Below are 26493 nucleotides of genomic sequence, written 5' to 3'. Positions count from 1 at the left end.
TCAGCTAGACAAACAGTTTTTATGGCCGAGTCCGCTGATCAGAAAACATATATTTTTGCGGCTGTCCATTGCCGAGGTGAAGCGTTATCGGTTAGTGTAAAAACGACTCCATTTTCACCTGATTATGGCCGGCTTATCTGGGCCAGTTGTAGTTGCCTTTTTATGTTAATTCCCCACAATCGGTTATAAATAACAAAGGCTTTATCGGCCCCAGAGAGAGCTATGGCAACAACGTACCGCCAATATAATCGCCCCGACCCATAATATAGAGCAATAATCTAACGGCCCGATAGGACCCATCGATCGATCGATCGGCCTAGCCACAAAATCTATATAAGGTCGTACTTCAGGCGGCTAAAAATTAGTTGCCCGAATCCATTTTTGTGGCTAATACGTAAGGACGCGAGTGTCAGGAGAGAAGTGGCCATATAGTGATCATGAAATCGACGGTAACAGGAGTAGCCCTGCTACTTCTAGTGCTTAACACAAATTCCATAAGTGGTAGGTGTACCCGAGAAAGAGAATCAAGGATATATCCATTCTCCCAAATCAAGTGCTAAAAACTAAGATATAAAAACCTAAAGAGGTTATATAGTCCTTTTATTGGAAATGATTACCAAGTGAAAGATATTAGAAATTGTGAAAAGAGAAATATAAAAAGTGATAATTGACAACCCAAAGTACAAAAAAAACCCATATATTTACAAACAATAAAATCGAAATATATAAACTGCATAAAGACCTATCTAATCTATTTGAGAATTATGGTATCTGCGCGTGTTATTCCCGATCGGACATTCTGAAAGGAAACACATGTCCATCAATATAACCGAAATCTGTGACTCATGTTCCACCCGGACACTACTAAAGCTTTATCTGCGTAATAAAAAGTCTACTTCATGATGAGACATAAATGTGTAATGTAACTCGTAATGGTTATGAAAGGCACTGTTTTGGACCTACTTCCTGGTCAAAAGTACGGGGGGTTTGTTTTCTAGTTGAAATGGCGAAATACTTGGGAGCGCAATCACACTTTTCGAGTGGTTTCGAAATCTCTGAACTTGATTTATATGGATTTAGTTATTTGGAGAAAGATTAAATGCTTTTTCAGTGGACTTTGCCGATTGGGAAATACACTGCAACCTTGAGGGGCTATAGTACTGTAGTCATGTATAATTTCGTAGAGCTTCTAAGCTCCCGTTGAGGCGGCACACGTGCCCCAAGTCACTTTCCCTTTCCCCACAGGAACAGTTGTACTGGAACATAAAGATTAACCCCGGCGATCGGCATTGAATTGGCCAATTTATGGGCCACCACAAAACAATTATTAATTTATAGCCCTGATTGCAGTGCCAAAAGATCGCCCCGATGCCGTAACATCAGCCGTCGGACATCGGGGGCCATAAATTACGTTAATTTCGATTATCACGACGGCCAATAAACACTTTAATACGTAACAAGCCGCTGCCATTAATTACAGAATTATTTCGAGCATTATCTAGTCCTGGGTTATGCCAAGAGATTAGCCTTTCCTAACGCGTGAAACCTTTTTCTTGCAGAAGCCTATGTCCACAGATGGCATTCGGGACCCATCAACTGCCACGAGTGTTCCGGCCTGGAAGAGTGCTCAGCAGGATCGGGGGCGTTGCGAAAGTGCCTGGATAACGATGCCCAAAGTTGTGTGGCCATCTTTAACAGCAACGGGGCTGTCATCCAACGCGGCTGCAGCGACAATCTGGAAGAGACCTGCACGTCTAGCGGGGAAGACTGCTACCAGTGCAGATCCCACGGCTGCAACTCGCTAAAGAACAATGAGGAGATCCTGGAGTGCCTCTCATGCGATGCCCAGACCGATGAAAACTGCGTTTTCGACTATGAACTGGTCACCGATAGGCGCAAGTGCAACCAGAAGTGCATCACCGCTCTGTATCCCACGAACAGCGAGGCGGGAGCTCCCTTGGAGTTAGTCAGAACTTGCCTGGACGATCTGGACTACGATGAAAGAGAAGCCTGCTCCAATGGCGAACTGAAGAACTGTGACTCCTGCAGCACGGCCAACTGCAATACCGTTGAACTGGGTGTCCGGGGCAGCTGCAACTTCTGCCAGGGCGACTGCAGCAACCCTCAGCCCAAGACATGCCGAGCTGTTCCCTCTGAAGACAAGGAGGAGCAGTGCTTCATCGAAGTGGACGAATCAGGAGCAATCTACGAGATGGGATGCCTTTCTCAGTACAATGTTAGCGATGTCACACTGCTCGAAACCACCAAGCAGTTGTGGTACTGCACTGGTGCTAATTGCAACACGGAATCTGCCCTACCCAAGCCCCAAACCTGCAAGCTCTGCAGCTCCCGCACGGATGACGACTGCGCCGTGGATCCCCAAGAGGTGATTACGGAGACCACGTGCCAGAGCCTAGTGAACACCGACTGCTACTCCAGAATCCTGGACGATGGCCACACGGAGCGAGGATGTCTGACCAGTTTAGAGGGCGAGGACTATCTGGACTGCTTGAAGGACGGCAACACCACCAAGTGCCTGAAGTGTACCGGTGCGAGCTGCAACAGTGAGGTACGTTGCTCATTATTAAGAGTCCCATATAGTTGTTTGACACATTATCTCATAATAGCTCCAACCCAGCAACCGATTGAGCTGCCAGATCTGCGATTCCAGCGAGGATATAAACTGCGAAGCCTCTCCGTCTTCTGCCACCCTCTGCCTGCTCCACACGGGTGATCAGAAGTGCATAACTACCATTGACTTGGCCGGCAACACACAACGTGGATGCAGTGCCTCCCTGGAGTGCGACTCCAGCAATCCCCGCAAGTGCCAGACCTGCTCGGGCAGTGACTGCAACACGTCGAATCTCAAGAGGGTGGAGGACGGCCAGCCGGGCTTGTGGGGCCAGGAGTTGCCCTTGAGCTGTCAAAGCTGCAGCGACGCTTCAGCCTGCGCCGCCACTGAAGTCCCATCCGAAACCTGCGCCAGTGAAGCGGACTACTGTGTCACGGTGTTCAATGAAGCAGGTGTGGTAGCTTCCAAGGGATGCAGCCAGGCCGTCGAGGCCACCTGGAGCACCTACTGCGATGCGAATGGAGCCAACTGCCTCAACTGCAACTCCAATGGCTGTAACAATGCCACTTCCTTGAACGACTACAACGAGTGCATCTACTGCGACTACGAAAACGAAGACTGTGCCCGAAACCCGGAAAATGTCAAGTCCCGACGACTCTGCAATGGCCAATGCATGGTCGCTCTGCACAGGAGAAGTGACGATACCATCACCTATGACACCGTTCGCGGCTGCCTGGACGACAAGGACGAGGCGGATCAGCTCACTTGCAGCTCTGGCGCGGATGAGCAATGCAAAGCCTGCTCTGGCCCATCCTGCAATGTGGACATAATCGCTGAAACGCCCCTTACCTGCTGGAAGTGCTCCGGGGAGAATTGTGATGACCCGGTGTCCGAGGAATGCAGTGTATACAGTCCCGCCGATCAATGTTACATCCAGTTTAAGCCGACCGACGGGGACGTCAGTGGTATGGGCTGCCGGTCTGACTTGGATGAGGAGTATGTGGACGACTATTTCCACTATTTGCTGTTCTGCGATGGAAACGAGTGCAACTTCTTCAACATCATTCCAGAACCCACACAGTGTGTTGCCTGTGATTCTTCGGAGGATCCCAATTGTGCCACTGATCCCAGCAAGATTTCTCTGAACGGAAACTGCGGAATCAAGCCCTACACCAGTTGTATGATGCGGGTGATCAGTAAGTACAAATGCTAGAATGGAATAGAGTTCCATTAAAAAGCTTACAATACTAAAGAGACACCAGATTCTAATAATTTCTTTTCATATCCTTAGGTGGAGGTATTACCCAGCGCGGTTGTGTAAGCAGCTTGGAGCGCGAGAACCTGGAGAACTGCCTGGCTGGAAACGGAAACTGCCAGACCTGCGAGGGCGACCGCTGCAACTTGGAGATCTATCCAGCGGATCGTCGCAGGTGCCACCGCTGCAACTCTGTCACCGATCCCACCTGCACCTCCGCTCCCGATGCGGCTGAGGTGTGTCCCGTTTACCTGGAGGACGAGGGTTGCAGCGCCAAACTGGTCGATGGAGAGACCTATCGTGGCTGCCAGCGGGACTTCACTTGCGACGCCTCCGACAGCCAGCACTGTCGCGTCTGCTCCGGAAAGGACAACTGCAACGTGGTTGATCTAAAGAGCTCATTCATCGGCTATCCCGGCAAGTGGTCCACCCCGCCGGTCAACTGCTACTCCTGCAACGGAACGGAATGCACAAGCACGAGCTCTGGTACTCTGCGCAAGTGCACCGGGAATGATGAGCAAAACTGTGCCACCGTTTTTGATGAGTCGGGCGCGGTGATCCATCGCGGCTGCTCGGACACCCTTTACGCGGATGCAGATCTTCTGCAGTTCTGTGATGAAAACTCCGCCAACTGCAAGTTCTGTCAGTCCACGGGTTGCAACAACGCTCAGTCCCTGAACTCGTATGTGGACTGCCTGTTCTGCGATGGAAGCGACGAGGCCGAGTGCGTGCGCAGTGTGGGAGATGTCACCGGCAGTCGGTCCTGCCAAGGCAGCTGCTTCACTGGCCTGTACCCTCGCAACCGTTCCGCTGCTAACCCGGTCCTTGACCTGGCTCGTGGTTGCTTGGACGATCTGGAGTACGACGACAGAGAGAAGTGTGCGGCCGGAGAGCTGGAGAACTGTTCAGCTTGCACAGGAGCCAACTGTAACACGGCAGATGTCCCGGAGGATCGTCTCAGCTGTAACTTCTGCCAGGACGCGGCGTGCGAAACCACATTTAGCCAACTCTGTTTGGGACACCGTGACGAGGATCAGTGCTACATCCACGTGGGTGACTTGAGCATTCAGGCCATGGGTTGCGTTACAGACCAGTCCGACAGTTTCTTGGTCACCAACCGACGGGATTTGTACCTCTGCTCGGGAGACAATTGCAACACCAAAGACAAGCTGTCCCAGACTGGTGTTGACTGCAATGTCTGCAACTCCACCTACGATGATAACTGTGTGGCTTCTACAGGTTTGACAAGTAAAGTGTGCCAGCACTATATATACCCGGACTGCTACAGTTACGTTGACGATGGTGAGTACAATAGCGGCGATCATGATTTTCGGTTATTTGACTCTGACTTCAATTTTAGATGGCGTCTTGAATCGTGGTTGCCTCGTGGATACGGACGACGACGTCTTTGACGAGTGCTCGAGTTCCGACAGCTCCAGGTGCAGTGTTTGCAGCGAGAACACCTGCAACAACCAGGTGTACCCTGCCGACTGGCTGACTTGCCTTCGTTGCGACTCCAACTCCGATGAGAACTGTGCCCTGAACCCATCCAGCTACTCCAGCTATTGCCGCACCTACTCCGCCAACGAGACTTGTGTGACCTCCTTGTCCAAGGGACGCACCCGTCGTGGCTGCCAGTCGGAGCTCAACTGCGATCCCAGCGAGGCAGGAAGCTGCCGGATTTGCTCGGGAGCTGACTGCAACACGGTAGATCTTCAGTCTTCCTATGTCGGTGAGCCAGGAAAGTGGCAGGACTTGCCATTGAGCTGCCACGTGTGCACGGATGTGGCGAGTTGCGCTTCGGTTTCCGACAGCCAGGCCACCAAATGCGAGGGAAACAACAAGCAAACCTGCACCACCGTTTTCAATGGGGACGGTCAAGTGGAGTCTCGTGGATGCAGTGACACCGTGCTGGCAGCCAACGCCGACTACTGCGATCTGAACAAGGAGAGCTGCCTGCAGTGCAAGTCGGATGGCTGCAACAGGGCCTTATCCCTGCAGGACTATGTGGACTGCTACTTCTGCGACGGTGACGAGGACAGCAACTGTGCCTGGGCGACGCCGTCTAGCACCAGGAAGTGCCTGGATCAGTGCATGACTGGTTTGTATCCACGAAGCTCCTCATGGGACTCCTCCCTTCTGCCCACCCGTGGCTGTTTGGACGATCTCAACGAGGCTGAGCGCAACTCCTGCGCGGCTGGAACCCATGCCAACTGCACCGCCTGCACCGGCTCCCTCTGCAACACGAACGATGTCATCGAGAATCCCCAGGAATGCTATTACTGCACAGACTCCTTGTGTGAGGACCCCGCTACTGCAAAGTGCCTTTCTTATAGGGAGAACGACCAGTGCTATCTGGCCTACGACGAGAACGGAGTGGTGGCCATGGGTTGTGCCAGCGATATGGAAACGGAAGTGATCAAGGAGCTGGTGGCCAGGCAGCGACTGCTCCTCTGCTCGGGTCAAAATTGCAATACTCAGAACCTCACACCCAATCCCAACACATGCCTGCAGTGTGACTCCCAGACGGAATCGCGGTGTGCCACCAATCCCAACCAGCTGCTGACCACTGGCATCTGCTCCGTACAGCCCTACACGCAGTGTGTGACCCAGATCGACAGCCAGGGCCACACCGTTCGAGGGTGCTTATCGAGCTTGGAGAGCGATGAGTTTTACGAGTGCCTGACCGGCGATGGAGAAACCTGCGCAACCTGCACTGGAGATAACTGCAACGGACTGACGGTGTTCCCCTCGGATCGCAGAAAGTGCTACCAATGCGACTCCTCCAGCGATCCCAACTGCGCCTCCTCCCCCAGCAGTAGCCTCAGCAGCACAGTGTGCCCCATCTACTCCAAGGATGAGTCCTGTGTCACCACTTTGATCGACGGCGTAACTCATCGTGGCTGCAACTCCACCCTGAGCTGCTCCGATCCCTCGGACTCACGCACCTGCCGCGTTTGCAATGCCTCCGATGGCTGCAACACGGTCAACCTGGAGAGGGTCTCCCAAGACGGATACCCAGGCATCTGGCAGGAAGTTCCTATTAGTTGTCTGGCCTGCTCGAGTGCCACCGAGTGTGCCTCCGGAGGCGGATCGCTCACCGAGTGCACCGGCTACGATAACTGTGCCACCGTCTTCGACGAAACCGGAGTCGTTAGCCAAAGGGGCTGCTCTGAGCCGGTGTTCGAGAGCTCCACCTACTGCGAAGAGAATCCCGACTTCTGCCCCCGTTGCAACTCCAACGGCTGCAACACGGCCGACTCCCTGGATTCGTATGTGGAGTGCTTGGTATGCGACTCCAGCGAGGATGCAAACTGCGTGACCGACCCCTCAAAGATCACGAAGACTCGTCAGTGCCAGGATCGTTGCGTCTCCGCTTTCCTGCCTCGTTTCGGCGAAACGGAGGATCCCAGCTATGCTCTGATCCGCAACTGCTACGACGACTTGGAAAAGGAAGACCGTGACTCCTGCACGGCGGGCGGAAAGAAGTTCTGCACCACCTGCGAGGGCGCCAAGTGCAACGACGACGACCTGGTCGCCAGCCGGCAAAGCTGCTACATCTGCGAGGGCGATGAATGCCAGAAGGCAGAAGCCAGCAGCTGCCCCAACTACAGGGAAAACGACGAGTGCTTCATCCAGTTCGACGAGGAACAGTCAGTATCTTCGCTGAACTGTCTAAGTTCCTTGAGCCACGAAGACATCCTCCACCTGAAGCGCTCAAAGAGACTGCTGACCTGCAGCGGTGCGGACTGCAACACCATCGAGTCCCTGCCCGAGTCCCAGACCTGCACCTTGTGCAGCTCTCGGACGGACGCCTCCTGCGCCATTAACCCATCGAGCGTTAGCAGCAACACGAATTGCGCCCTGGAAGGATTCCCAGAGTGCTACTCCCGCGTGCTCAGCGATGGCTCCACCGAACGAGGATGCCTCTCCAGCCTGGAGGATGACGACTTTGTTTCTTGCTACAACGGCACTTCTGCTACGTGCAGCTCCTGCCAGGGAAGCTCCTGCAACCAGGAATTGTACCCCCAAAACCGTCGGTCCTGCCATGTATGCAACTCTGACTCGGATGCCAACTGTGAGTCGAGTCCAAACAGTCTCACCGTCTGCTACCTCTACGAAGAGGACGACCAGTGTGTCACAAACTACCGAAACGGAGTCACCTACCGGGGCTGCACCTCCTCGCTGAGCTGCGAGGCGGACAGCAAGACCTGTGTGAAGTGCGAGGGCGATGGCTGCAACCAGGTGGACCTGGCCGCGAAGGCCGACGACAACTGGGGCAAGTGGCAGGATCTTCCGCTGACATGCTACACCTGCTCGGGTGCCGATTGCCAGCAGGAGGATCTGCCCTCAGCCAAATGCACGAACAACAATGAGCAGGACTGCTTGACGGTATTCGGAGAAGACGGCACTGTGACCAGACGTGGTTGCCAGGATGATCTGGAGTCGGAAGCGAGCATCGCCACCTATTGCGGCTCCAACGCCGGCAGCTGTCCCTCTTGCAAGTCGAACCTTTGCAACAACGCCACCGCCCTGAGCCAGTACACCACCTGCATCTACTGCGATTCCTACAAGGACTCCTCCTGTCTGTGGGAGCCTTCAAGTGGAAACCACAGGACGCGCCAGTGCCAAGGACAATGCATGACAGCTCTGTACGGCAGCGCCGACTCGGGACTTGATCTCATCCGCACCTGTTTGGACGATAAGGAGGCTGCTGACCAACTGACCTGCGATGGAGGCAGCGACTCGGGTTGCTCCGCCTGCTCCGGTGACTCCTGCAATGTCCAGACCCTGCCTGAGGACCGTCTCAGCTGTTACATCTGCGAGGGCGATGACTGCGAAGATCCTCAGACCAAGCCGTGTGCTGTGTACAAGTCCGACGACAGCTGCTTCCTGTGGGTGGACGAAGACAACAGCCTGAAGCAGCTCGACTGCCTTAGCTCGTTCCGCAGCCAGGACCTGGAAAGCATTCTCAAAACTAAGCGCATTGCCGTGTGCGAAGGACCGAACTGCAACGTGCCCCAGCTACAGCCTCCCGTGCGTTGTGCCGTGTGCGATTCTCGAGAGGATCCCACTTGTGCCACCGATGCCACTGCCATAGGCACCTTCAACACCTGCAGTCAGATGCCACATACGGGCTGTGTTACCAAATTGGAAAACGGTGAGTTCTGAGTCTTAGTTTAATAATAAAACAATATTTTAAACAATTGTACTATTTCCTAGATGGAGCCACTACTCGAGGCTGTTTGTATGATCTTGGTCAGTCTGAGTTCGCTGCCTGTCTGCTTGGAACTGATGCCAACTGTTCTGTGTGCTCCACCGATGGCTGCAATCGCGAGGTGACAACTACGCCTGGTTTACCTTGCGAGCACTTTTTTAAAAACTGTATTTCTATAGGTTTTCCCGGCTGATCGGCCATTGTGCTACACTTGCACCTCCGAAGACGATCGGGACTGCGAGTCGAATCCGTCCTACACACTGGCCTGTCCCTGGGTCAGCGAAACTGAGACCTGTAAGACCCAACTGTCCGGCAACGTGACCACAAGAGGCTGCAGCAGTAGCCTGGAGTGCGACCCCACCGACTACCGCAACTGTCGCAGCTGCTCAGGCAGCGAATGCAATGCCATCGACCTGGTGAACCGAGTGGACGACGGACAGCATGGACTGTTCCAGGAACTGCCCCTGAAGTGTCACGCTTGCGCGGGAGAGCACTGCCTCAATTCTTTGGGTCCGGCACTGGAGTGTACCCTGAATCTGGAGCAGGATTGTAAAACTGTCTTCGAGGCGGACGGCGTCACTGTTCGCCGACGAGGTTGCTCCGACGATGTGGATGACTACGAGGACCGGTACTGCAGGCAGAACCCGTCTCTGTGCTTTACTTGCAAGTCGAATCAGTGTAACGATGCCTGGAGCACAGAGGAGTATGTCAGCTGCACATTCTGCAACTCGGCCAACAATGAGACGTGCATCACAAATCCTAAGGACTCTAGCCTTTCCCAAAGGCAGTGCAAGGGTCAGTGTCTTGTGTCACTCAGTGGCCAAGCTCTCGTCCGAAGCTGCTTGGACGACAAGGAACTATACGATCGCGGAGACTGTAGCACAGACGAGAGTGGCACCAACTGCGCCTCCTGTGCCGAAGGAAACTGCAACACCTTCGCCTATCCCGCCGACCGATTGAGCTGCCACTCCTGCGCAGATGCTTCGTGCTTAAGCAGCGTCTCCCAAAGCTGCTTGGCGTACGTACAGGATGACTACTGCTTTGCCAAATATGGAACGAATGGTGGTGTGGAGATCATGGGATGCGCTAGCAGTCAGAACTCCTCCGACCTCAACCAGTGGCAGGAGGAGAACAGTCTGTACACTTGCCAAGGCAACGAGTGCAACGACTACAGCAGGCTGCCCAGCGAAGGCGAGTGCTTATCGTGTGACTCGAGCAAGACCCTGCAGTGCGCCCAGGACCCGACGAACTCGGTGATCTCCACCATCAGCTGCCATGCCCCCAACTCCGAGTGTATCATTCGTCTGGAGGACGGTCACACCATCCGAGGGTGCAAGAGTGCTTTGACCGTCACCGATTCCAATGCCTGTGTGGCCAACGGCACATGCGCCGCCTGCTCCGGGGCCAAGTGCAATGTGGATATCTTCCCCAGCGACCGCAGACGCTGCCACATCTGTAACTCCAGTGCAGACAGTGATTGTAGCAAGAATCCCAATCACCTGGCCGTGTGCCCCATATATGCAGCCAATGACGGCTGTGTGACTTCCTACAACAACGGACTCCTGCGGCGAGGATGTGCCAGCGAGCTGGAATGCGAGATCGACAATGAGGACCACTGCAATAAGTGCACCACGGACGGATGCAACACGGTAGAACTCACGGGTTCGGCGGCTGGACTCTCTGGCATTGGTTTGGGACTTACTATTCTCCTGGCCTGGTCCATCAGCTCCTTCCAGCGGCTGTAGGGTATCCAGTAGTTAAGTAGATTTATATAAATTATGATTATGTAATTAGATTGCTGGGCTAGTGCCGGGAAGTCACTATCATGGGACAACTCGCCCGTACAAACGATTTGTAAATAAATTAAACGACAATTTCGAACAATTTGACTGTGTATACCTTGAAGCATGATTAATTTTATTATTATAGTATCATGCCTTAAAGTACATATTTTTCTGTGTTCTCTGTCAAGTTTTAATTGCAGTAGGCGATAATTCAGCAAGTTCTGTCATTTTTGACAGTCATTATTATCGATAACCAACCAGGTTCTGTATAAATAGAGCTCCTCGGTGCTGTTGAAGTCAGTTTTGTTCTGGGCTTCGTCCCCTAGCATCTCTCGCTCTTATTTTCTGATTTTTATTTTAATATTTTCTTTTATTTTTTGAAAATACTTATTTAATACAATTGTTTTTTTTCCTTGAGTTTCGTGTAATCCCCGTTTTTTTTTAAATTTGTATTTTTTTAAATCATGCGTGTTCTTTAAATAATTCCTATTTACTTACTGTCATGTTACTTTTCTTTTCCGTTAAAATGATTTTGCTGTGGTCTTATTTGAATTTTCTTTCTTGTCTCCTGATTATTTGTTTTTATTTAAATTTCTTTGATAGTTAATTTCTAATTATTCTAATTATGGGTTCTAATGATTCAGCAATTGCTTTGGCTGCTGATAAAATTAATGAAAACTTTATTTTCGATATACATATATTAAATGGCCCAGTTTTGTTCTGGGCTTCGTCCCCTAGCATCTCTTGCTCTTATTTTCTGATTTTATTTTATTTTAATATTTTCTTTTATTTTTTGAAAATACTTATTTATTACAATTGGTTTACTTCTTTGAGTTTCCTGTAATCCCCGTTTTTTTTTAAATTTGTATTTTTTTAAATCATGCGTGTTCTTTAAATAACTTTAAATAATTCCTATTTACTTACGTTAATGTTACTTTTCTTTTCCGTTAAAATAATTTTGCTGTGGTCTTATTTGAATTTTTTTCTTGTCTCCTGATTATTTGTTTTTATTTAAATTTCTTTGATAGTTAATTTCTAATTATTCCAATTATGGGTTCTAATGATTCAGCAATTGCTTTGGCTGTAAAATTGCTTTGGCTTTGGCCTTAAAATATCCAATACTTTGTCCATCTTTATTTTTGTCAAGTCCCAGACTGGCTGGGATTACACACCTTTAAGACCGCGTAGTATGGAGAGATCCCAGACAGCCTTTCCTCCTTTTGCTTTTTGGATTAGTCCCACTCCACTGTATTCACGTCAATTTCCCGCTTGAATAAAGTTGAAAAGTAAAATTTTCCTTTCTCCTTGCCACCAAGAAACCCAAAAACAATGGGCACAAAAAAGTTACCAAGAAATTGCAAAGCGCAGCCATTGGAAATAAAATGCAAATACTAAGACGATGATATGCGATGCGTTGTTGTGCTCTAGTGCAGCTTTTGTAGAGAAAATAAGCATTTGGTGGGCGAACCAAAAAGGAATACCATTTATTACCCAGAGATCTATGCCCCACTCGAACTGCATCAATACATCAATAAGAGTCATCCCACAAAAAACAAAAAGGCATGTCAAAAATTCCTTGCAGAAGACGATAAATGATAAATTTCTGTCAATTTTGACAGTTCTTCTTATCGATAACCGACCAGTTTCTGTATAAATAGAGCTCCCCGGTGCGCTTTTTGTCAGTTTTGTTCTGGGCTTCTTCGCCCTAACATCTCCTGCTCTTATTTTCTGATTTTTATTTTATTTTAATTTATTTATGAAGCCTAATATTCGGAATAGCAATTGGAATGCTTCTCACTCTTGTCCTTAGCTTGTTTTATTTTTTTGTTTAATGCATTTTTATGCCTTCGATTTTCGGTTTTCTTCTTCTCAGACTTCTTCTTATTTTCTGATTTTTTTTATTTATTATATTGTTATTATTTTCTGATTTCTGATTTTATTCCTTGGATGATGGTCGTCTTTCTCTCATTTTGTTGGAAGAAAAAGTATTTTTTACTGCTTATTTTCTTATTTTTTTAATAAATATTTTCATTTTTCCAATTTTTATACGGCGGAGTGTTTGCTCCTCGTTTTTTCTCTCGATGCTACTTAAATGTTCCTTATTTATTTTCCTCAATATTATATAACCTTTCCAACGAACAGACAGACCACACAGTAGCTTTATGGATTCCCAACAGAGAACTGCAACAATCCACCGGCACTTAAGGTGCACCGGGTAAATGTAGGGTGATTTTGACACCCTGGTGTTTTTACTTGTCAGAAAATTGGGTATAGGTGATTGCTTTGCAAGCATGTATGGGTGTGTGATGTTACAAGCATCAAATTAATTAGGTATATTTTTTGATTAGTGTGTATTGCATATTGCATATGGAGTAAGCGTCTCAAAAAGTTCAGGTGAAAAGAAAGACACAAAAATGTAGGCAGAAAATGTGTTGAGTGATTTTGGTATTGTTTTTTTTTTACTTGTGTTGTTTTTTCACTACCTGCTGCTCAATACCTACCTGCTATTTTATTATTTAAATAAATATGCTTATTTTATTTCGTTTCTTGCGTTCTTTTTTTAAAAAATTAATACAAAATAATATAATAATATAAATACTTTATTGAAATTTATTTATGTAGGAATGCAGAAATAGTAAATTATTTACGGTATCAGGCCCTAATCTATTTCTTTTTTCGGTTATAATATTGCCTGCTAATGAAAATACTCTCTCGGCCGCTGCACTGCTTGATGGAATAGAAAGAAGTTGCAATGCTAATTTTGATAAAAGCGGATAACAGCTTTTCTTGGATTGCCACCATTCAATGGGTTCGAAGTCCTCGCATAAAGCAACTCTCTCTGTACAATAACTTTCCAATTCCTCAAAAGCAGATTTAGTACCATTATTTGAATATGCAACAAGATGAGAAAAGAAAAACTTATTCTTTGGTACAATTGTTTGGTTTTTAGAGCTTGTTGCTAATTGGACGTTTGGACTTCCTGGACGTGATTCATTGCTCGAAAAACTATTGCCTCCGGAAAATTCATTTGTTTTATCATTGAAATAATGCATTTTTTCTAAACAGAAACTTTTAATTTCAACTATATCCTCATGTTCCATGATTGCTGCAGGTGGATATAAAAAAAATGCCGTTTTATGCCAAATACTTAAGTTTTTTTCCCAAATCGTATTTACATTGACTAAAATTCTTTCCTTAAGAACGGAAATTGATGAAAAATCTTCCGGCTGTGGTTCGCATAGTGTTTTTATTTTTGTAATAGACGGCAACACAAAGCATAGAGAAGGAGAACTACAAGTTTGCAGTTCTTTGAAAATTCTCTCAAAATCGTCAAGCAGAATCAATATTATTTTTAATGAATATATGTTAATGCTTGTAAGTTTTGTAACCCATTCGGTATCTCCCAATATTTCATTAATTGTTGTCCAGTTATCTACTATAGATTTAATCATGGTATAATTCGAATTCCATCGAGTAGGGCAAGAGTTCTTTAATGTAGTGTTTAGTCCATGTTGCAAGTTGGCTTTTTTAAAATATTTTACTATTTTTTTACACAACTGTAATATTTCTTGAAGTTCGTGGGATTCTTCGAATGATTTTTCCAATACATTGGAAAATAAATGGGTGCTACAATTTAATCGTACGTTATTGTTTAACGCTTTTTTTATATTAGATCCCCTATCTGTGACGAACTTAATATTAGTTATATTTTCTACATTAAATTGTGAAAAAATAGTTTTAAGTTTTTTCAGAATATTTTCAGCAGTAGATTTTTCGAAATCCATCGATTTTAGTCCAAGAATTATGTCAATCATTTTGAAGTCTTTTAAATAATGAAGAGTGACTCCCAAAAAATTTCTATTGACAAATTGATCCGACCACATATCAATAGTGGCCGATACTTCCCCATTATCCACTGCTTCTTTTACTTCCTTGGAGATCAAATTCCGCTTTTCTTCTGCTTCTTTTTCCGCATTTCGGCTTAATGTAGTTGGGTCAGGCAGTAGATCGTCAATATCTACATTCGCCCCATATGCAGCTCCAATTTTCACAAAAAACTCCACCAGGTTTCGAAATCCAGTCCCGCTTACTGCCGAAAACGGGCGACAATCCTGAACAACCCATTCACTGCACTTCTCTATGGCTGTTTTTTTGTCCAACGTCGAAACTTTTTTTGCCTCCTTAGGATGTCTCAAAGACAGAAACATTTGTGCCTTGACAAATTCGAAGTTTGGTTGGCAACAAATTTTAAAACTTTTCTGCATGTATTGCAAAATATCCAGCCTTGAAGGACAGTTTGGTCTTCTTGTAGAATATCACATAATATGGTCCATATTACACTTTTTCCTTTGTGTGCTGGAGTTACGGTGTATTCACCACGCTCTATTTTATTTTTAATTATTTCCGACGACATTGTAATCTTTCCAGACAGAATCAAAAATGAAATGAACTTGAACGCAAAAGAAAGTAATAATTAAAAAACACCCGTGTACATGTGTGCACCCATACATATATGTACACCATGGTGTGTCCAAAACACCTGGGTGATTTATATGTGTTTTGCCTACTCATGCATATTTGCGTCCTGCTTTTTTTGTTACTTGTGCCTCTTTCTAATTTCCTTTTTTGTGCGAGTGTGACCGGCACGCGTAGCTCAAAACAGAATAGGTGAAAAGTCAAAATAACATCGGCACCTGTATGACCGGGTGCTTAAAAATTCCGGCACTCATGCCACACACAACATGTTTGATGAGTGTGGGTTTTTACTTTGCTTCAGCAGGTATGAGTTGCACCGAGACAACAATTGTATGGGGTGTGAGTAAGGTGGCAAAAATTGACACCCTTGCAGTTCTCTGATTCCCAACCGGAGACAGTCCTTTTGGTCCTGCTGCTGCTGCTAACCAAAAATTGCCATCAAGATTGTAGAGACAACGTTCTGTGGCAACAAACTTGTCGCAAGTCCATTTGATTTGATTTTAATTGCCAGCGTTCTTGGTCTGACCAGCAGCGATAAGCAATTGCGTTTTAGATTTATGGCGAGCCATTAAGTGGTTGACAACGATTTAATGGCAAATTACACAATGAAACCACAAGACATGTAGGCGGAAAACAGACCGAACAAATTGGAGTCCGAGAGTAATGCGAATTAAATGAACTTGTCGATGTCCAAGTTGTTCCTTTTACTGCACTGAGTGATATAAACAGTTTTCTTCCGATAAACGCTATTAGTTTCGAGCACTTTGTTAAAAATTTACCATCCCAGCTACCCTCTCAATTACCAATGACTCTTTGAAATTTATTGATTAAATTGTTGCATCGATCACTGTAAAAAATAAGCTGCAACCTGTTGTTGTTGCTCCTATATATTTGATATCGCCTTGCAGCTGTCACAACAAACTGCCCGTTAACCCAAGCTGCAAGTTGACCAATTTATTTTGTCGCGTTTATCACGTCGCCTGGTTCTCCGTTTCCGAAGCCCGGTTTTCCCCGCTTTTCCGCAACAACTTTTGGTCGCTGACAGCGACAGCCGCTTTTAAAATCTATTAGTTTCTCCAACTGCCGGACAGCTGGCAACGAGCGAGGCCAAAGAGCCTGTTTTCGGCGCCAGAGCAAACAAAATTTAATAAACCATTTTGGCCGACTTTGAGTGAGACCGGCCAGTTATGTGCCACAAAATAAATTATTTTCGGTTTTGTCATTTGATTACAATATTTCTGCCCCACTTACAAAATATTGTGCACATTTTGCACTTCATTAATTGTGAACTCCAGACCTAAAGCACCTCTATCCAATTTTTTCCTCTTTTATACGGGCCATCCGTGTAATTTCCGCCCCACTGTGTTGGCGGGAGGAGATTGCAACACATGTGTGACAGAAGTGCAACATGCGGCACGGCTCCACGCCAGTCTCCCACTCGTCATTTTCATCATTTAAGGATGTCTGAGGCGCGTACGTGTCTCTGGCGTTTTATTAGTTTTCGTTGGACTCGCATCGTGTCCCAAGGAAATTAAAACAATTCAAGCAATAAATTCAATTTAGCTCTCCAAGGAAGAACATGAACTCACCTTTTCATTAATCTGTGGCACATAAACCGGGAATATAAAACTCTCCACTAAATCAAAAAATAACCATCTGCCATTTAAGCCAAAAACCCGGACAATTGAATTCACTCGCAAAAACAAATTGTGTTAGATATACGTATGTGAAAATATTTTTTTATTGAGCCGCACGGCATTATTTAAATTGAATTTTTACAAAATTAAGTTGATTGTATTGCCAGGGTGGGGCGGAGCCGGACGGGAATTTATATTCTATGTTGGTCCTGGGCTTATGCGATATTTATTTATGGCCGCCGACTTGTTTGTTGTCCCTACAACGCAGTCCCTACTCCCTTCAACCAACAGACTCCCTACTCCACGGTCGATTCATTTTCCGTGGAATCCAACCCAAACAGCGATGGATTTATATTTTATTTATTCTCCTATAGAAACAATTGAACAATTGATTTGCGTGCATACGAATTTGTTACAGGGATTTAAGCTGAATGATTTATGGTTACGTAGATTTGTTACATTTTTTTTCTCCGCTTTTGTTTCGCGTTTTAAAAATGAATTTAATTGCAAAGGAAGTGCAATTCTCTGGCTTCCTCATGGCTGCCTGTAATCTTAGTTCTAGGCTCATAACTTTTGGTCCACTGATTTTTTGTAGTCGAGAAAAATTACGCATACGCAGCGTTATCCAGAAATTGCAACCAATTTACATTGCACTTGGCAAACGTTAAACATTTTCTGGCACAACGCGTCTAGTTGGCACCATTTGGTCAGCAATGTAAAAAAGACTAAAAAAAAATAACATCTAACTTGAGGCGAAACGAAGCTGAAAATACCCACAAACATGTCACCAGTAAGGCAAGACCCTAAGGCCCAGAAAACTCTTCCATACCCTCGACTGAAATGTAAAAAAATTTTTAAAATATATATATACAAATAAATTAAGCAATCACATGCAATAAAAACGGACCAAACGCAATGCGGAGTGGAATTCGGTTTGGCGCCGACCAGGGTTGCCAGGCGCCACGTCGACGGGGCCAACAACCCTGCGGCGCATCATCGTTTTCCATTAAATCCGCATCCTCTGGCATTTTTTTCGGCTCGGTTTGGCGAGAGTTAGATAAATGTAAATAGGAAATGGAATGCATGACTTGCGCTAAGGAAACGGCAACATTTTTTGCTCCGACTGTGATTCTTTTATTTTTGTTAACGATGACCGGGTCAACGAGGGTTCAAAAGGTCAGAGAGATGGGTGTGAAAATTGTGTTAGTTGGACAGGCCACCCAGGGGACTTAAAGGGTTACACCCTATTCAATAAGATTTCTATGCCTCACGCCTGCTCCTCCTCCTTTTTGGAGCTTGGTCCTGACTGCAAGGACATGTAATGCATTGGGATAGCCGCTTAATTAACCAGCACGTACTCCTGACCCCCAGGCGGGTGTCAGCTGTTGCAAATATTTGGCATGTGGCGCCACTTCATTAGCATTTCCAACTCAGGTGATCATTTAAACATGGAAAAATGGATGGGAGTTTATGGGAATTTATAGTAATGGAGTAATTATATCCTTTATAAAATACAATTTTACTTTTCTAAATACTTTCTCTCAGTGCATGTAATTTAATGAAATGCAAAACACGTGCCATTACAGTTTAGTTTAGTCGTTTAGTCTCTAATTTATGTTGGTAAATGATAAAGTAAATGGCAAACGATTACAGGGGGTCATATGTTTGGATTATTCGATTTAGTATGGAGGGTAGTATGTTCCCGACAACTACCAACTATTTTGGCTCCATTTTTTGCTTCGCTCTGGTTAAGGCGACGATTTATTGAACCCACTGACTTATCAACGACAGCAGAGGCGAGCCAAGTGGAACAACCCTCGCACTAAGTCAGTTGGTCAAGGCAAACACCCCCAGAAGGATCCCCCAGGATGCTGGCACTGACACAGATACACAGATACATGGATACTTAGATACAAAGATACTGGGCACGATATAGAAGGGGGTGTTCCGTTGACTGGTGCCAATTTTCTGTTGATTACAACACTCAACTGTCTTCGACCCCCCACCTTGGTCCTGATTCCAGTTTCCTCTGACCCAGGCGTGGGCCATCCCCTCTCAATCGCTTGACAAGGGTCAAGTGAAAGTTTAACGGCAAACAACTAAAGCTAAACTGTTGGCCACCCCGGGCCAGGGCCTTTGTTTGGGGCTCCACTTTATTTATTTTAAGTTTAATTTGTTTTGCTTTCGCCGGAAAGAAAGCATCCGCAAGGACAAAGCAGATTCCTCCAAAAGTGTGAAAAAGACCGGCAGGGGGAGCTCCAACTACCTGTCAAAGACATTACCGATAATTGGGAATAGCATGGCTTTAGTTTGTCTAAAAATAAAGGCGACTTTAAGCCCACTTGCCCTAGACTGGGGATAAATCATATCTGGGCGAAAAAGAGCCACAAAACCAGCGGCTCTGCACTAAATCTTCGACATGCAGCAGCAGCCTTCCACAAGGGAGACAGACTACCCTGCCCCAGTCAGGTTTTTGGCATCGCTGCCAAAATCATACATCAATTTGGGGACATTCGTCAGTGCCAGGCCACAAATGTGACATGGACCGAGCGGCGGTATGGGTTGCATTTGCCACGCGGAATATTTCACCACATCCAGGGGCAGACACGAGACAGGAGGAGGCAGGAGACAGCCGACAGGAGACCGGAGAGAGGGGCTAGCTGGTACATACATAGCTGCAACATTGTCAAAACAATTAATCATTGATGAAGAAAATGCGCATGGAACCAGCAAATGGCCGCTTGACTGGCTTATTTGTGTCCCGAAATGTCAGGGCCCAGACGACACTGCAGATTTCGGCCATGTATTTTGAATTATGCATGGGGACAAGCCACAAATTAGACAAATTTTCGCATGATTATTTCAATTAGTTGTTTGAACAACTAAATGAATTCAAATACGCCTCGAACGCCTCCGGGAGCTAAACCAAATGTTCAGAATATCTAAACTTTCGCCAGAGAAGTTAATTATCTTCCAAGACCTGATTACTTGTTAAATATTGGCATATAATATGGTAATTGGATTTGCTTGTACGAGATAGATTATGACTAGAATCTACAGAATTAAAGACATAATATTCCAAAGCCATTTAAGCCCTTTCGATGCGATTTTATTAATACCTAATTAGTTTGCTTTTTTTAAATATTTATTTAAATCGCTATACTTTTGCTTCGCAACCACATCCGTGAACAATAAAATTAAGTGCAGATTTAATTAATTGCGGTTTGCTTTTTTCCCACTTGAATCCCTTTGGTTCGGTTAAATTTTTTATTATTTTATTAACGAGATTTTGTCGCTGTGTGTAAACAATTTGCATGATTTCATTTTACAATTTTCCGGACGTCGGTCACTTGAATGTTTCTTACAACCCACCACTACCGAACGAAAGTTAATAAAGCTTGTGTTTGTTTGTGTTTGCTTTATTTGTATTAATATTAATGCATCGTAATATGGCCAGATGAGTCGATTAATCCCACAGCTAATTAGAACAGATATTGGCAAACAGAAACCCATAAACCGGTTAGAGTTCCCACCGATGAGAGTGGCTTTTATGGATTATTGGCCATTTCGGGTCATTTTATTATTCAATTTTTACGTCATTTAAATATGTCAGCAAACAAGATTTTTTATGGCCCCGATTTATTTATATTCCGCTCTTTTCCCATTCCTTATAATAACGGCCCAGTTTAACGGCACGATTCCAATAGAATTAATGAGTCGTTATGGGAGCATAAAATATGCCATCGAGGGCAGCTCAAAAATCACCGAATCACCCAATCACCTGTCGCCAGCATTCGAACTGAATTTCATTTCGGGGGTTACAAGAGCAATTAAAATTCAGTTTTATGTTCCCAGGCCATTTACATTCTCAAGTGCTTGAGGGCTTGAGCTCTCCAGATTTTATGTTGGCGGAACAAGCTCTCCAAGAGCCCAAACATGTAACGCCATCGCTAGGGCTATCTTGACTTGAATGGTAGTCTTCCAATAAACTTGGCTAATTGGTTTTGTGGCAGACAGAATTATGTCTTTTTGGACAGTCTTTTACAGTCTATTCCATTTGTTTAATAAGTAATATTTACTCTCCGTAGTAGCTCCAGAACTCCAAGACTTGACGGTCACCTCGGGGATCGTATTACCCATGTAATTAATCCATTATAAGACCTTGCGTGAGGAGTGCCCATTGCATGCCTCTCCGACAAGTTTCGCATGCAAATTATTGCAAGTATGTTGAGCATGCCCAAAAAATCATTACACATTTTTTGTCCGGGACTCTTTCAACAAGTACAACTCATAATCGGCGTTTCTACCACACAAAAACCGAATCGCGTGCTGATGTTGCAAGTTTGCCAGTTGCAACTTGAGACTCTGGTGCCACGTTGCATGCCACGTTTAAAGTTTTTTATTTGCGTGAGTTTTGATGCGATTCTGGTGATTTCCCAGGCAAGGTGTGGAAACTCTTGATCAAAACGAGACCCAGACATTCGTGGCTGCCATGCGTACACTGCGGGAAACTTTGAAGTGTATCAACATGATACTATAAGTGATTTTACCCAGGATTAAAATATTTTTCGCTGTATTTTGGCTACTTTTGGGGCCCGCCTTTACAGACAAAAAATTCGAGTTCGCGAATCCTTTTGGTTAAGCGGCTCCTGGAAAATGAAATGAAGGTGGATACTCCACAAACACACACCAGAATGGTCCGCAATGAAAAGTGAGTGTGGCGCGCAAATGGAATAACTAATTAAATTTTCAACTGCAAATGAACAGGAGCCGGACCAGGAGCTGAAGCAGATCTCTCAGATAGTTCCCAGCCCAACCAACTAACTGCCGGTTTAATTAACTTGGCAGATAAAATTTTATGGCAAGAGCCGAAGCAACGTGCATAGCAAAACATAATCTATTCGCTCTCTGTAATAGCCATTCATGGCCAGAATGGCCGGGTGTCTGAATGGCAGAATGGCTGAATAGCCGAATGGTTGTCCTAATGGTTGTCTATGCAAATATGTTGCAATATCCCTTCTATGCAAAGCACCCAAAAAAATTGGTTCTCGCTTTTATTATTGTGTTCTCAAATATTTTGAGGGTTTTGGGGGGACTCCATTTTTTTGTCGGAGGGGTGTGGCAGCAACACCTTTCCGCGTGGCAAGCATAAATCAAAAGTGAAATTTTTTACACGCACCCAACTGTCTGTGAAAAATGTTTCATTTACATGTGCGCATGTTGCCCGTCGTGGGGTCAGGGTTCATGTCAGCCAGCGAGTGTCCAACAATTTTGTAATTGGTTTTTTTTTTGTGGCTTTTCAATCCTTAAAGCCGTGGAAAATTAAGCTTTGTTAGTAATCGGGGTGTTTTCTGCCAAAATTACTGCTCCATTAAAACACAAACTTTTGCCTTTTTTTTTGCTGTATATTTCGAAGCCATGCCAGTAGGTTAAATTATTATCCTATCTGGAATCTGATAGTCCTAACCAATATGTCCGAGTGTTGTTTTGGAAAAAATGCCAATTCCAAAATTATATAAAATAAAATAACATTAGGTTTGGAGTGTGTTGATATTTTTGAGAGAGGCCGGGGTACTTTTTAGAACCCATGAAGCAGGGCAAAATCCGAGTACCTCCTGAGGTATTTTTTTTGTACCCGACCCCACTGATTACGCCGAAAGGTCTCTGTGGAAAGCTCTATGTTCTTTACTTATTTTCCCGGCCTCTGAGTCTTGCTGCTGGCCCGGCCACTGAGGCGTCCAGAGGTCCGGCAGCCGCCTCCCTTGGTTAAGCTGCAAGAGCACTTGCTGCAGGGGCACTTGCCTGTGGGGCAGTTGCAGGCCGGGAAGTCGCCATTGGAACTGCAGCCGCGGTCGAGGTTCGGGAGCATGTCACACGGGTAGTCCTTGCGATCAAGGCCGCCGCTAGGGGAACTATCCTTCTGATACATGGCTCTCGTATCGCCCGGGCCCTGTATTTAAAAGGGTTCTCTAGGCGATTGTAATATTTGTAATATAATAACTTACCTCTCCAGTGTTTACTGAGTAGGTATTGTTTTCGTATTTTTATTTCCTACTCCGAGGTTCCAAGGCGGAAATGTGGAAAAAACATAAAACTGTTCCATTTAAAAATGTCCAGTGTGCTTGGAATGTGAAGGTTAACTGACGATTGGGAGAGCCGGACCAGGGAACCTGGATTTGACAGCTGTCACTATGGATTCCATAGCCTGCTTGCTCGAAGGAATTTCTAATCAATTAGGTTTCTCCTCAATTTATCACTTTCCTCCCAACCTGCTGCAGTAATTGGCCTTTTGCTCCTGCCCATGTTTAATGAGTGCTTAGTGGTAGTTGGCAACATCTAATGTGCATATTACAATGCCAATTAACATATTTTGCCAGGCCGCTTCGCCAGGCAATCACTCCCAGAGTCACTCTGTTGGTGGTCACGTTTCACCGGAGTGGGCCTTGCATAATTGCGTCGCCAAGTGCAGCTCCCAGGTTCCAGTGCCCAGTGCCCAGTCCCACTCCCCAACTCGTAAATAACCCCACTCCCATTTAACATATAGTAGATGTTAACTCACACATGCAACTCCCCCAGTTGCTAGTACCTTTTTTCCAGTATTTTTCATTCGGTTTTGTCTAGCCAGGCATTATGCAAATGGCACTTTGTTTTAACTGCGTGCTCTGCGGTTGGCCGATGGCTTTCAGACTGGCTCTGGCGCTGACTCTGTATCTGTGGCTGACTCTGGATAGGTAACCGCCAGAGATGGCCAAGGTTCTGTACAAAAAATATCATATAATGGCCACCTATTTGAGGTATTTAATTTAAATTGAAAAGTCTGCAAGGTGGAATACTTTCCCTAGCCCTTGTTTTCAGCATCCCTGATCCCTGAGGGCAGTACCTTTGTGACATTAGTTCATCATTATCATTACCAAGTTGCAACTCCATGTAACGACGAACACATCTGCCTGCAACATTACGCGAACAATTAATATGCCAAGTGTTATGTGTGCGCATACTAATGACTCTCATTCCTGGCCAGGTCCATATACTTCAGCATCCATTCAGAGCAGACCCTCGACCATCCATCCATCAATTACTGGCCATTTCATTTGCGCAGGCGCAACGGCGCCGCCTCCGCAGGCTTACAAGTTGTTTTTAATGATCCAGTGGGTCGTGGCTACTTACGAGTCTGGGACTCATGACTGGGATGTGTCCAGGGCAGGATCGTTAATCTCAACCCTGACAGTTTCATGGCTCTGGGAAGGGCAGTTGGGCTTTTAAGTGAAACCTTATATTTCCCTTTTTACTTCGTATCTAATTCCCAGGGCAGTATCATATAGGTTTTTGCCCCAAAAACTCAACCACGTAGTCGCTGGAAGTGTAAACATTTCCACAAACTGTCTCAGCTGATTACGCTGTTGACACACAAACAACGAAACCTCCAAAAGTAGCCCCAATAATATAAATCAAAAGAAAGTAAAATTACAATGCGTCGTCGGGGCCATTGAAACACGAAACACAAAAAATAATCATTTCAATAAATTGTAAAGTAGGAAAAAAACTTTCGCTACTTCAGTGGCGCAAAAAAAGAGCCAATGGATGAGTGGCTTCGATTCTGTTTTGTTTTCTGAGCCGATTGAAGTATCATGGTCAAGTGGGGTTCGAGTGGATGCCCTGGGGCGCCCACGCATGCGCAGAATACAAATGCAAATCAAGACAAGAGGGGCACTGTAAAAAATGACCGAGTATCTTTTTTCAGAAAATATTCCTTAACGAAGGCAACAATATCTATAGATCGAGAGAAACTTCTAAAAACATTCAATTTTTCCTATAGAGTTGTATGTTAAACTATACGCCGCTTTTTTCAGTGGAAATCGAATTGGCAAAGTGGACGTGCCACCGGCCAGAACCACTTTTTTTCTTTCTTTTTTTTTTTGGTGAAATGCCGCTTTCAAATGCTGGCACCACCACAGCCCGATCAGTTTGCCGAGAGCCACGCGAGTCGGTGGTGTCGCCGTGGAGAAAGCCGCAAAGTCTAGAGAAATGAGTCGAGCCTGGCGCTTCAGTTTGCTGATCTTCTGCCTGGCGTTCAGCTGCCTGGCTGCCCAGGATGCAGGACTAGGTCTGGGCCCGTCTCGCCCAGCCGAGGCAGCCAATCCCCTGCTAAAACAATCCCAAAACACCTTCATACAGTGGGTTCTGTCGCTGCTGCCCCAGAGACCCGGAAGCTCTGATGCCGAAAATGCCACTCTGGCCACCTTGAGCAGTAGCTCTATGACGCCATTGGCACCCAGTACGACCTCAACCACCACCACCACCCCGGCACCTTCATCGAGCACCACCACTACCCGGAGAGCGGCAACAACCCCAGCCCCACCCACCTTGGATCCTCCCAGAAACTGCAGCGACTGTCTCTGTGGAATTGCAAACATCCAGAAGAGGATCGTCGGTGGCCAGGAGACGGAGGTGCACCAGTACCCCTGGGTAGCCATGCTGCTGTACGGCGGCAGGTTCTACTGCGCCGCTTCCCTACTGAACGACCAGTTCCTCCTTACCGCCTCTCACTGCGTCTACGGGTTCCGGCGAGAGAGGATCTCGGTACGGCTGCTCGAGCACGACCGGAAGATGTCCCACATGCAGAAGATCGACCGCAAGGTAGCCGAGGTGATCACGCATCCAAAGTACAATGCCCGAAACTATGACAACGACATAGCCATCATAAAGCTGGACGAACCGGTGGAGTTCAACGAGGTACTGCATCCAGTTTGCATGCCGACGCCGGGTCGGAGTTTCAAGGGCGAGACGGGCATCGTAACCGGGTGGGGGGCACTTAAAGTGGGTGGACCCACATCCGATACACTCCAGGTAGGTCCCGGCGCTATGAATCTTGAATACTTTTCTATAAAGGCAACCTTTTCTTGCCACTTTCAGGAGGTTCAGGTCCCAATTTTGTCCCAAGACGAGTGCCGCAAAAGCCGGTACGGAAATAAGATTACGGACAATATGCTGTGCGGAGGATACGACGAGGGCGGCAAGGACTCCTGCCAAGGAGACAGCGGCGGTCCCCTGCACATCGTGGCCAGTGGAACGCGAGAGCATCAGATCGCCGGCGTCGTCTCCTGGGGCGAAGGCTGTGCCAAGGCTGGTTATCCTGGAGTCTACGCCCGGGTGAATCGCTATGGCACCTGGATCAAGAACCTCACCAAACAGGCTTGCCTCTGCCAGCAGGAGACCAAGAAGATCAAATAGTGGATTGTAAAACTATGAATACTCTTGTCTGAAAGGGGGAGAAGCATACCCACTATTGAAAACTCTCTAAGTTCCTTTCTGAAAGATATGTTTTCTTAACAAAAAGCCTATCATTTCCCCAAAAAGAAAACAGAAAGCGCTCACCAAGAAATGAATTATTTTCACCGAAAATAACTTTAATCTTTCTTGGAAGGTGTGGCCTCTAAGGATCGTAGGTTTCTCCACTTTGGCAAGAGTATCTAGACTTCGGCTCCGTCGAAGATCTCCCATTCTCAAGCTGTTTTATATTTATTGATTAAAAGAAAAGTTGCCACAAAGTG

At 46.2% G+C, this 26493-nt stretch overlaps 2 protein-coding genes and 1 long non-coding RNA gene across 3 annotated transcripts; 2 read left to right on the top strand and 1 right to left on the bottom strand.

Annotated features, from left to right (window-relative positions):
- The first annotated feature begins 375 nt into the window (after positions 1-375).
- On the top strand, positions 376-10929 carry LOC108125142 (fibrillin-2). Its single transcript, XM_017241223.3, has 7 exons — positions 376-501; positions 1560-2569; positions 2628-3768; positions 3864-5129; positions 5188-8988; positions 9051-9166; positions 9225-10929. The coding sequence occupies exons 1-7, from the start codon at positions 438-440 to the stop codon at positions 10788-10790; spliced, it is 8964 nt and encodes a 2987-aa protein (XP_017096712.2). The 5' UTR covers positions 376-437; the 3' UTR covers positions 10791-10929.
- An 11397-nt stretch (positions 10930-22326) lies between these two features.
- LOC138926095 (uncharacterized) lies at positions 22327-23392 on the bottom strand. Its single transcript, XR_011442449.1, has 2 exons — positions 22948-23392; positions 22327-22892 (listed from the first exon to the last, which is right to left on the bottom strand). It is a non-coding gene; the product is annotated as an uncharacterized lncRNA (long non-coding RNA).
- A 1506-nt stretch (positions 23393-24898) lies between these two features.
- On the top strand, positions 24899-26482 carry tpr (tracheal-prostasin). The gene is made up of 2 exons (XM_017240964.3): positions 24899-25789; positions 25856-26482. Exons 1-2 carry the CDS (start codon positions 24968-24970, stop codon positions 26171-26173), a joined length of 1140 nt encoding a protein of 379 aa, XP_017096453.2. The 5' UTR covers positions 24899-24967; the 3' UTR covers positions 26174-26482.
- Positions 26483-26493: the final 11 nt, after the last annotated feature.

The sequence above is a fragment of the Drosophila bipectinata genome, chromosome 2R (assembly GCF_030179905.1).
Source record: "Drosophila bipectinata strain 14024-0381.07 chromosome 2R, DbipHiC1v2, whole genome shotgun sequence".
Lineage (NCBI taxonomy): Eukaryota > Metazoa > Arthropoda > Insecta > Diptera > Drosophilidae > Drosophila > Drosophila bipectinata.
This window is presented reverse-complemented; position numbering and strand designations above follow the sequence as displayed.

Excerpts from the sequence above, each read along its gene's own strand:
- tpr (XM_017240964.3), top strand. The coding sequence starts at position 24,968 with ATGAGTCGAGCCTGGCGCTTCAGTTTGCTGATCTTCTGCCTGGCGTTC. Across the intron at positions 25,790-25,855 it reads CCACATCCGATACACTCCAG|GAGGTTCAGGTCCCAATTTT; the intron begins GTAGGTCCCGGC and ends TGCCACTTTCAG.
- LOC108125142 (XM_017241223.3), top strand. The coding sequence starts at position 438 with ATGAAATCGACGGTAACAGGAGTAGCCCTGCTACTTCTAGTGCTTAAC. Across the intron at positions 5,130-5,187 it reads CTACAGTTACGTTGACGATG|ATGGCGTCTTGAATCGTGGT; the intron begins GTGAGTACAATA and ends CTTCAATTTTAG. Across the intron at positions 8,989-9,050 it reads TGTTACCAAATTGGAAAACG|ATGGAGCCACTACTCGAGGC; the intron begins GTGAGTTCTGAG and ends ACTATTTCCTAG.